Genomic DNA, 12,283 nt, shown 5'->3' on the forward strand with positions numbered 1-12,283 from the left:
TTTTAACGACAGTGAACTAATTGAAATGCATGGCGTGTCAAATTTTGTCTTCCGCTCTCCGCAATACGAATTCCTATTGGTACCGTCGTCTTTAATTCGCAATTTGTCTGGAATTTATCAGAATCAATCTTCTTATTTGCTAAATAAAAGATAACTAAGCAGTCAAAACATATTTTCAACTACTTATGCCTAATTTTTATTCTTAAAGTAGATAACTTTTAATCAAGGAATAGTTTCAGTTAGTCTATAACCTTCTTCTTTTATTATGCGCGCCGAGGCATGTTTTTTTTTTAATTATATGTATTGAGTTTAGCTCTATCAAGAAGAAAATATCATGTGTCAATTTAATTATTTTGTTTTAAGGTTGAGTGATCAGAACATTTTAATACGATCAAATAAATTTACAGCCAATAAAAGCCTCACAAAGGTAACTTTGTGAGTATGGGTAGTGGTGATCCCCTCATCAGGAGACCCACCTGCTCTTTTATAAGAAAATGGAATTAATATATTTATGTTACATTTAAATAGTAGGTAGTTAGATACCCATTTCATAAAAAAATCGTTTTTAGAACTGCTGGTTCATACTTCTTTCGTTATAATCTGTGGGCGTTTTTGTAAAAAAAATATCCTTTTATTTGTTTTTTATTCCTATAGAGTTTGTATATACGTCAATTAAAATTTAATTAGTTACAATAAAATTTTAACGACGACATTATAAAGCTATAAAGCATCTTTTTGTTGCTAATCGGCTTACTTATTCTTGAGACCATAGCACAATTCATGTTTTTAAGCTCATTAGGTATATCCTCATGAATACAAATCCGGGTGATTATCTCTTACAACGGTTTCAATGTCAACCGTGGCTAGATAATCTTTGCTAAAGAGAAACAACTATAAAAGGTACATCACAGATATCTTTATAAAAAGTCATTTTAGTTATTTTTAAAAAATATTTTTTCTTTTATTTCCTGGTGGTTCAACAAAATAATATTCTATCATACAGATACAGTGTCCATATGGATGAAAATGGGGATGCGGAGGGAAATTACACATTGCTCTCCGTGGATCCAACCCGACCCCCAGGACTTTATCCCCTTGGAGTATTTCACAAATTAGCCCCGGTAAGTAAGCCATCGAATACGTTTTAATGGTATGTACGTATTAAAAAATACCAATTTTATAGCATCCATAATAATATTCTGTTAACGATTTTCCTTTAATGTTAATTCAAAAGATAAGATGTTCATGCCATCGAGAAAATTCTCTAAACGTACTTGAAATGTTTATTAGTCATTATGTGTAAAGTACGAGTAATTGACGACCTATAAACGGCGTGCATAATCTAAATAAACACTTTGCGTGATACTAAAATCAACATCGGTAATGTAAGCGAAGTTTTAACGCTCATGTGAATAAATAATGTATCAAAATCAAATTTCAACATTTTAGGTCAAAGCCATATGTTTTTAATCTTGATTGTAGGTATGTGTTTACAAATATTAATAAAGCAACAAAATATTTAATCCAATAAATGCACTTTGAAAAGAATGTGCGAAAATAGGCATTCTTTCGTTGAAAGGAATGCCAACTAGCTAGCGCTATATTAAAAGTTTCTACGTTATTTCACTAAGAAAATGTTTGAGAGAGCTAACATTTTATGTACCTATATAATTATGTTTTATACACTTTGGACAGGAATTACGACTCCTGCGAGATATTAAATGGCCAGGAGGACGAGTGCCGCTCTCAGAACCTCCGTGTGGATTTCGAGGCGAAAAATGCGTTAGTAAGTATAACTTTGTTATGCTAATCCTGACATAACTATTGTGTGTATGTTTAAAAGCCTCTCCACTGAAAGTAGTTAACTAAATGGGTATAGTGTGTTAGCGGCTAATAGAATCAACGGGACCGGAATACATTAGGCGGTCCAATTTTGTTAGAAGTAAAAAAGTAATGCTTAGCTGGAGGTCGGGCGGCATTAAGCGCAAAGCTTGTAAGCGAGAGTGAGGGGTGGGTCGTAAAGCGTAATGTGTGGACAAGCAATGCTGAGCAGCGACCATTGCCCGCACGACTCCCGCTGCGTCGCCGCTCTCGATCCGCAACACTTTCAATGCTTTACAACTTATATTGCTTTACAACTTGTTCTTTCTAGCAGACGTTTTATTTTGTTTTAATTGCAACGTCGTGAAGGTTAAACATTTTATTATACATATGATGTGACATGAGTTTAGTGTAGTTTCAACGAATTTGATTCTGTTGGAGGCGTCGAGGATTTTAATCAGATGAAACATTCACATTTTTTTTTCATTAAATATGAATATATCTGTCCTTTACTACTAAAATTATGAGGCAAATAGATTCAGTAAAAGGAAAATCTTGTCTATATATTATCTAGTAACACATCTTTTATCCTATACTCAAATACATAATATCAAAACCTTATATGTATGTATGAGACGCATTGACGGATTTAAAATAATTCAGAACTCTAATACCCTTTCAGACGATATTATCTAGTGTATGTATTTCATACAAGATATAGAATATCTGTTTGTTATTTCTAAATGATGAAAGACTTAGAGAAAATGCGAATTTTATTCCACAATGCTTTGAACTTTCGAGTGTATTTTTATTGAATCATTTTTAAGAAAATTTTCACTTTCTATTTAACTAACCGTTTCTTTTTGATGTGTATAATATTTATTTTTAAAAATTACTTTTAAAAATTTCCATCCTTATAAGGATATATTAATTTTCCATCCTTAAAAAAATTGTAACATATATGTTACAATTTTTTTAATAGCTCTACCATATAAATTATAATGTTTACGTTGTATATTGTTGATTTCGAAAATGGTTTAAAAGAAAAAACACTTCTAGCTGGCTGTAAATATACGACTTACAGCAGGAAAATCTTCTACTGGATATTCTCGGCGTTTCAAAGACGGGATTTCGTACAAATCGTACAGCTTTCGCTTTTCCAATTAAAAGCGTTGAATTCGACTGGTCCCAACTTTAAGAGATTCCAATTCGAATCCCGTCTGGGCTACGTACATACAAATTGAATAGAAACGTTTACAACGAAGCCTAAGTGCTTCGGGTATAATATTTCGTTCCTTCGATTTCTTAAAATGTTTTGCGATAGAATTACCTATTCTCTATTGTAAATGTATGTAATGTGAAAAAATAAGAAGACAAAGAATGTATTACTTTGTTCAATTGTTAAGAAAGTATCAAATTAATCGAATACGAATCCATTAGTTTATTTCATGAGAAGTCCTAAAATAAGACAAGCTTTACAATTTCTATAAAAACAATTATTAATCTACAATTACTGCGTGTTTTATTAAGAAAATTAATGTAAACATGGTCTCTCCGTATAGGTCATATTGGTGCTTGGGCGCTAGGAGCCTCTGGTGGCACCTTAGTACTGTTAGCGCTGGCTGCACTAGCTCTATACCGCGGTTGGCGGTATGAACAGGAACTCGATTCTCTGTTGTGGAAAATCGATTTTAGAGACCTCCACCTACCAGATGACGAACAGCGCGCCAACAAACTGAGTAGGTAAACAGAATTTATATATGTTGTTTGCATGTTTGTGCTTCTTATTTTTTTCTACTGATATAAGAATTATCTGCTTTAAGTACGTCTTAATCCCATCAACAAAAATACTGCATCACATTTTAGTTTTTTTGCTAACTTTGTACTGCATAATATAGGAGCTGGAAAGTAGAATATTAAAGTACCTAACAGATATCATACAATTTACTAGAGTCGAGCTTTTTTCAACAACATTAACAATTCAACAATTCTATTATCATTTACTATTTAAATTTAAACCATTTACTAGAACAGAAATACAAATATGTTTTGACTTTTCGGGTTTCTACAACATTCACATATTGTGATAATTAATAGAATACATCAACATTTCATTTTTCCATATCCTCTCTTTACCACTTATCAAACATAACAGTGAATTAGTACTTCATTGGTCCCTCGGGTTGTACTAATGACATACCTACCTAGATCGGTAAATCACTATCGACTGTCCAAAGTGACATTACATCCCAGGACAAGTTGGTCAGAGCTGATTTTTTCCAGCAAGATAGCAGCGCGGGGTTGAACACGAACTCAAGCAATGCGATCTGTGAGAAGGGCAGTACAGGCGGAGCTCGGTCCAGCCAGGTCTCTCTCAGCTCAAACCCGGACCTAGACTTTAGATATTCCGCCATTTTCACTGAAGTCGCCTTCTATAGAGGGCGGTTACTTGCGGTGAAACGCGTGCGACGACACCATATTGATATTAATCGGGAGATCAAGAAGGAACTTAAAATTGTGAGTTTTGACAGTCAACTTATTTATTTAGAGATTTTTTTTGGTTGTAATTTATTGTAAGTAATCTAACTCAAAAACTTATTTTTCAATAATTTATCGCTCAATATCAGTCGAGCCGATTCGAAGGTAGCTTATTCGTCTGTATGTATTCTACTGTTACTTGTGTTTAAAAAAATTAAATAAATCTCTATGAGTAAATACAGACAGAAATAAGCATCCATTTCTTTTTCTGTGGCATCTTGAGCTAATAAAATGACATACGAGCAAACCCCGAGTTAATCATACAGATTCACAAATAAGCCAACCGTGAAAAAAGGTTTATCTATACGAAAGCTTCACCGAAGCGCGAACGGCGAAATCCTTACAATAGTCTGCTATAAGCGAGACTAATAGGAGAGGATAAATCATAGTAATGATTATGTACATCTTTCACGCCTCAGGTAGAATACGGCACATGTATTTCTATGATTAATTGGCAAAAATAGTGCCGCTATTAGCTCGGCAGTCTTGATTAAATAGCGCGGATAACTTGTGACTACGTGATATATGTCATCATTTATTATTTCCTTTGTTTTTATAAGAAACAGAACACATAATAAACGTTTGTTTTGAATTTATTTATGAGTATTATTTAGTCGAAATGAATAGCTTTTGAAATTAGCGGAGACATCGACCCCGGCTCTATTGTCACCAGATAAACTTAATTTTAATTCACTGACAATACAACGTGCTCGTTTTGTTTTTCAAGGGAACTTTTTTAGATTTGCTGTCTGGTGTTTTATCAAACACAAAATTTTATAAATATAAACCTATGATATAAGTCAGTTGACCGTAGTACTTGTAACTTATACGTACTTCATTATTTTACGAGAGTAATAAACTTTATATCACCTAAAAATAAGCACCATAACAAATAACTAAGTTAGTAGGTATATTATTTTTAGAAACAATTCAATTTAGGCAAAATATTAGGAAGACATCCAAATACTACCTTCTATTGATTCTGTAATTGATACGATTAGGTGCTATTTTCCTGTTCGAGTATATAGTTATCATGGCTAAAGAAAACGAAAATAACTCTGATTTATCCAGGTGTGGCATCTAATTACATTTATCAACTTGATATTTATTGTAATTTTTACTTTGATTAAGTTATTGCTCGCCTGATCAAGTATAGTTTGTTCAAAATGTGACAAGCTAACTTTCACATTCAATAAAAATGTTTAGTTTGTCGTTGTCGTAGTTGTGTCGTTTCTCTCAACTAAATCAAGTAATTCTGCATTGAATTTTAGATTCTGGTTGAGACTTCTTGTCTTCGGTAATGGCTCAAAATTATCGAAACTAAATTCGACTCCCGATAACTCTCATGAGAACTAACCTTGAATTAGCATACACCCACAACTTAGTTATAAAGTTATAACAATGTAAGGTATAATTAATTTACTGCCACAGATGCGGGATTTGCAACATGACAATGTGAATGGGTTCGTGGGCGCGTGTATCGAGCCGCCCAATGTGTGCGCTCTTTCTGAATACTGTACGAGAGGGAGCCTTAAAGTAAGTGCTGATGATGTATCACTGTTATATTAACTTTTATATAGGGTTTTGTATTTTTATTTTACAACAATATTTGCATCGGTTAGTACATACGTAAATATAGTCACAGATAATATATAACTATGCAATAATATGTAGGTAGAGCTTTAAATAAAGACTCTACTATTATTAAATCCTTTTCGATTTTCCGACTCCGCATTTTGATTCGAACTTTTAAGTTTTCATATCACTTATTTTTATTTATAAATGTTCTTATAATGTATAAATTTACCAACTTCAAAGTTATTATTTTTTTCCAGGATATACTCGAGAACGAGGACATAAAATTGGATAATATGTTTATAGCGTCACTTGTCGGCGATATTATCAGGGTATGAGAAATGAGTAATTACTTTTATGACAACTTTTGACTGCTCTGCTACAATTTTCGTAATAACTTCGCCTTAAACAAACTTCAAGCTTTAAAGACTTTGCATACCTACCTAGTTTCAGAGTATTCAATCCAATTAAACTTTTCATTGAAATTCCTTGAAAATTCTACCTGGTATTAAATAGTCTAGTTTACACATACCTACCTAATATTTGATCGTACCAAATTACCAATTATATTTACATAATCAATTAACATTCAGTTCGGGTTACGAAATGTAATATAGATCCACAAAAATTGTGCAAATTGATAATCTTATTCATATTCATACAAGATTGCGAATGTTAATAACCCATAAAAGTCAGAATTAACTTACTCAATTAGTTTTATTTTTTATACGAAATATAGACTTATTATTTATATTCCCAAGGGCATGATATTCATCCACGAGTCGCCACTCCAGTACCACGGCTCGCTCCGACCGTCCAACTGTCTAGTGGACGCTCGATGGGTCGTAAAGTTGGCGGACTTTGGTCTGCGGGAGTTCAGACGCGGGGAACTGCCACCGTCCGACCCTAATGCTTTGAGATCTCATATTGAAAGTAAGTATGGGTTGGTGTTTATCCACAACAGAGTTTATGCCTGTCGTTTGTTGTTGGATGATAATCACCGATTAGTCTATAAGTAGTCTGAAGAATCAGACTGGAATCTGGATCTCTAGGACACTTGTCAAAATTTACTACTAACAAATATTCATGAAATTCTCGACAAGGAATATGACTATAATATTATGTACCTACTTGAATAACTTACTAAAAACTGATGTGCGTAGGTATCTTATTGTAATATTGAACTCTTCGCAATGTAAGATGTAAACCATAATATAGCAATGCTTTCGGGAATCAATCCAACCCAAATTCCGCTATAAATCTGTATTTATAGCTATTTTATCAGAACTTTCTCATTTACGTTTTACGATCCTTAAAGAATATTACTTCCCAGTAGCTCCGTCCCAATTTTTTGCTCACTTTATGTATGTCGGAGATTACTTACCACATCCAAGCCATAAAATATTTTATAATAAATCTTAATATATTACTATTTTATGAAGCCACTTTTAGTGTGCATCTTGATACGGTAACAGAATGCCTAACATAAAACGGGCTTTAAAATTATTTCCCATTGTAGCACTCATTCATAATGTTCCGAATCCACAATTAACAATTCGAATAAAAGATTTTGTACTTTCATAGAAAATAACATTCCAAAGAAAATAAAAATGTAAATAGAGGGATGGACTTTCTCACAACCGCGCTATATTTGAGAAGGTTCCCTTCCAACTTTCAGTAGTGTTTACCCAATAACACTTTGTAAATATTTGCTAAGCTGTGATTCCGGGAATCTTTACTTTATATAGTAGCGCTTTAGCAATATTACATAGTAAATAAGGAATTTTCCTATTGGTGAAAATGTTTTGAATATTACGTTATTGGCATTTTTATAGCGATATTTATCATTATCACTCAGATTAAAAGACAGATCAAAAAGAGTACGTACTAGGTAAATTCTCTGTACATAATCATCATGTACTATTTTTTTTAAGTTACGTATATATGTATAGTTAGATAGTAGGTATACTTATGCGCTTTTTATAAAATACGCTTACTCAGATTTTGGTTTCTGAAAAAAATTTCAGTTTTTTACAAATCACAATATACATACATAATTTTAATGATAGACCTATCCTACCTAGAACGAAAGCGTCAGAGATCAGTATACAATTCTTATAAACGTATCCTACTTTACAAATGACCAGGCCTCGTCTACCTATCCCCCGAGCTGCTCCGCTCAGCGGGCTGGGGCAAGGACTCCTTCCCCACATCGCTCGAAGTCCGCTCTGGTTCCCCCGCGGCCGACGTGTACGCGTTCGCACTGCTCCTGTACGAGCTGCACACGCGCGCGGGCCCGTTCGGCGCGCACGCGGCCGCGCCGCCCGCGCTGCTGCGCCGCCTCGCGCACCCGCACCCCGCGCCTTACAGGTAGGTACGTGTCTCCTGTCTACCGATATTTTGTTTCAGCTTTTGGTACGAGAGAAAAGATTTGGTAACTATTTTGATTCGGCTTTCGATATCTGGATATTATGAAAATAGAAACATGATAATGATGTTAAGGAACTTTCTTTGATAATTCGCAGAAAATCTCTACAAACACATCTCGCAAATAAACGCCGCCTTCCTAAAAAACCTTCGTATAACAATAGCCAGTTGGCTGTCATCACACAGTAATCATTTAAATGCAGTGGGACTTATCTTATTTTTTTTTGTATTCCTTCCGCCCATAGCAATAAATCGCATGTATAGGTAGGTATAGATTTCTGAAATTGCGTATAGAGTCATATTAAATTAGAGTCGCTAGAATGAAAAGATAAATGAATTTATGCCCATGGGCTTCTTTAATGAGCTAAAACAATTCTGTAATAATGAGTACTTGCTAATACAGCTAATACAAAGGTAACTAATGCAGGCCGCCGCTAGAAGCTCTAGCGGACCGCTTCGACTGCGTGCGCGAGTGCTGCGCTGAGTGCTGGGTGGAGGACGCGACCACACGACCCGACTTTAAGGCTATAAGGACACGTCTGCGACCGCTTAGGAAGGGCATGTATGTTACATACTGTATTTAATACATAATAAAAGGTCTTAAATGGTTTTTAATTATAATTTTCAAATATTATTTGAATGAAAATGACAAAAAATTACCAAAAAATAAAATAATTATAGACAAAAAAATTGTTTCACCTTCCTGAGCTTGCAGCTTAAATCGTACACCCTATTTGAAATGTTCAATCTGATTTCAGGAAACCAAATATATTTGATAATATGATAGCAATGATGGAAAAGTATGCTAATAATTTAGAGGCTCTCGTCGATGAAAGGACTGATCAATTGCAAGAAGAGAAGAAGAAAACAGGTAAGGAAGTTGTTTTCATTATGAATTGTACGTATTGCTATTTGCATAATCATACATCATAAAAATACTAACCTACTTCCATTTGATAAAATATTTTTTTCAAAAAGAATTAACATATGCATTAAAATACGATAACGAAAATACTAATTGCATCATTTTAAATTAAATCAAGGATATTTCCCCCTTTCAATAAGAACATTTAACTTTCGCAATAGAATATATTTACATATAATATCATGTATGACAGCTACTCAACTCTCGGTCACGATCAACTACATTTGGATATTGGTCCACTAACCCACTGTTCGTATCAAATGAATCCAAATTCGTAGTCACGAATACTATTCCATTACGTAAACTGCGTCTGCCACAGGTCTTAGCCGAATATATGTTTAAGAAGATATAGTTATGTATTACAGAACATTTTTATAAAAGGATACGTTCTATAAAAACTTAAGTAGTTATATACCTACATAGAATTTTTGGAACTTGCTCCATATTCCATAACCCTGTGGCGTAATTTGGACAGAAAAAAGTAGAACCTGAATATAATTAATAAATTGAAAGAGTTGATGATTTATAGAAGTGAAACTCGGTACTAGCCACTAGGGCTCCCCATTTGAAAAATTACATGCTACTAAAGCTGTACAGTCGACCTCTTCGTTTATAATAAGAAATATGGTACAAGTTATCTAAATAGAGGGGCGAACAATTTATTTGCGAAGTCATTTATTTATTACATGGAAATGTAAAAAACAATGTGCAGATGCACAATCCCTATATTTTTTCTTACTTATCACTGTTATATTAGTTTCATTATCTCATAAAGATCGTTAATATTTTCCAGAGGCACTGTTAGAAGAAATGTTACCAGCCCCAGTGGCAGAACAGTTAAAGCGAGGGAAGCGCGTGTTGCCTGAAAACTACGATTCAGTCACGATATACTTCAGCGATATCGTTGGATTTACTGCTATGTCCGCTGAAAGCACGCCACTTCAGGTATGTAACATTCGTAATCTATTATCGATTTCGTATTGTTAGAAAGCGTTACCTGACAGTTAAAGATTGGTTGTATCCACGTTGTATCGCTCTACATTCCATGTTTAGAAGACAGTTTCATAGACTATACCTAATTACACTTTAATGAATTTCAAATAACAATGGCTCTTTTAAATTCTTACAAGTTATTTCAATAACTATAACATATAAGATCAGCGAACAGGATGATTTTAATTGATTTATTAACATGAAACTTTTTTCAGGTTGTCGATTTTTTAAACGATCTCTACACGTGTTTCGACTCCATTTTAGAAAATTTCGACGTTTACAAAGTAGAAACAATTGGCGATGCGTACATGGTGGTAAGTATTGCCTATTAAGAATGTACCTTAACAGGATTAAAAAAATGGTTAAAATATATAAGGAAGGAATAAGGTATAGTTGGTTATTTACGATATTTTGTCTTAATTCTCTGGAGGCTTACAACGGATACACAGAAAGCGCATCTCCCATACGAACTTCACAGCTTATTGTCTGTATGATCTTAAATAGCTCTTCTATTAAAAAGAACCATCAATTAAAAGTGTTATATCTATACAGGTGTCAGGACTACCAATAAGAAATGGTATCCTACACGCGGGCGAAATCGCATCAATGGCGCTCGCACTGCTGGCGGCCACGCGTGCCTTTCGGGTGCGACATCGGCCTGAGCATCGCTTGTTGTTGCGTGTTGGAATACACTCTGGTACGTTAGATATCGGTATCGGTGGTCATACCGGTATTGGGTTATGGATATCGTTTTGAATATAGGATTAAATTGTTTGAAAACGATGAGTAATTATTGTATGTTGAATGTTACACGGTAGCGTTAATAAAAATGGTCTATAGTTTTTTCATTTGTTTCTATATCCTGTGGTCGTAAACGAGTAGCTTTATCTATAAGCATAATCATAGTATAAGATCTAAGATGATGTGGGTAGTATTTTCAATATCGATTAAAATATTGAATCCAACTTAATTAAATTTTAAACAGCAAAACTGTATAAATATGTAACAAAATGCATTTCTTATTTTCAGGACCTGTGTGTGCGGGAGTGGTAGGATTAAAAATGCCGCGATATTGCCTCTTCGGTGACACCGTGAATACTGCTAGTCGATTTGAATCTACAGGACTTCGTAAGTAAATCTTATCCTTATAAGTACCTATAAGGATACTTTATTCTATTCAATTTCAAATGTATTTAAAATGAAAAAAAAAATAAACTAGAATGTTTTATTTTAATTCTTAACTCTCCTTATTGCTCTATTACTACAAAGTACTTCTTACGTCTAGTATTTTTGTAACAATCAAACTTTTCAAACCAGCTCTCAAGATCCACTGCAGTTCCGCGTGCAAGCTCCTCCTCGACCAACTGGGAGGTTACATAGTAGAGGAGCGTGGTATAGTTGCCATGAAGGGCAAGCGGGATCAGATCACGTACTGGGTGCGGGGTGAAGAGCCAGCAGCAGCGGCCAGTAGGGCCAGGAGACGAGCGGCTATTAGTGATGTTCCACCGCACTTGCCTAGAAGTTCCTTGAAGACACGTGGTTGGAAGAACCAAGTGGGCGGGTTGCATAGGTGCGTGTGTTGTATCTTGGCTTCTTAGCTTATAATAATAATAATTAATCGGTGAGTTGGTGACTACATTGCACTGTCATAACTGCATTAATCAAATCAGAGTGATAAATATAGGCAAACGGACTATTAGGTGCTTTCTCTCTTACCACCTGGTACGAAATGATCTGCTAACTGCCTTATAGATACTTACAATTTAAAAATTGGTTTATTTTTATTTTTTCAGATGTTGCAGTTTAGAATCTCCAAAGAAACTAAGATTTGCTTCGGGCAATCATTTAGAATCTCATACTGATAGTGTACTACATCATCGGAGCGATGAATACCTTATGGAAGTGAGTAATGAAGCCAATATTTATTCAATGAGTGGACTTATGTTAAAAATCCCAAATAAATAAATAGCATTGCCATAGCATTGCTTCTATTTGATGCTACCA

The 12,283-nt window shown here is 34.4% G+C and overlaps 1 protein-coding gene across 1 annotated transcript in view; it reads left to right on the top strand.

Moving 5' to 3' along the window:
* LOC149485826 (speract receptor) overlaps positions 1-12,283 on the top strand; it is a 32,279-nt gene that overhangs the window by 17,784 nt on the left and 2,212 nt on the right. The window contains exons 10-25 of the mRNA XM_089699125.1: positions 1,004-1,121; positions 1,696-1,786; positions 3,384-3,560; positions 4,109-4,338; positions 5,791-5,895; positions 6,195-6,266; positions 6,696-6,867; positions 8,082-8,304; positions 8,789-8,923; positions 9,120-9,232; positions 10,080-10,231; positions 10,495-10,593; positions 10,832-10,976; positions 11,309-11,407; positions 11,597-11,849; positions 12,073-12,181. Of these exons, the coding sequence (XP_089555251.1) occupies positions 1,004-1,121; positions 1,696-1,786; positions 3,384-3,560; positions 4,109-4,338; positions 5,791-5,895; positions 6,195-6,266; positions 6,696-6,867; positions 8,082-8,304; positions 8,789-8,923; positions 9,120-9,232; positions 10,080-10,231; positions 10,495-10,593; positions 10,832-10,976; positions 11,309-11,407; positions 11,597-11,849; positions 12,073-12,181 (2,293 nt within the window). The remainder of the gene's footprint in view (positions 1-1,003; positions 1,122-1,695; positions 1,787-3,383; positions 3,561-4,108; positions 4,339-5,790; positions 5,896-6,194; positions 6,267-6,695; positions 6,868-8,081; positions 8,305-8,788; positions 8,924-9,119; positions 9,233-10,079; positions 10,232-10,494; positions 10,594-10,831; positions 10,977-11,308; positions 11,408-11,596; positions 11,850-12,072; positions 12,182-12,283) is intronic.

The sequence above is a fragment of the Colias philodice genome, chromosome 9 (assembly GCF_061535455.1).
Source record: "Colias philodice isolate Cphi_HAF_F1 chromosome 9, ilColPhil1 Martin Lab GWU primary, whole genome shotgun sequence".
In the NCBI taxonomy this organism is placed as follows: domain Eukaryota; kingdom Metazoa; phylum Arthropoda; class Insecta; order Lepidoptera; family Pieridae; genus Colias; species Colias philodice.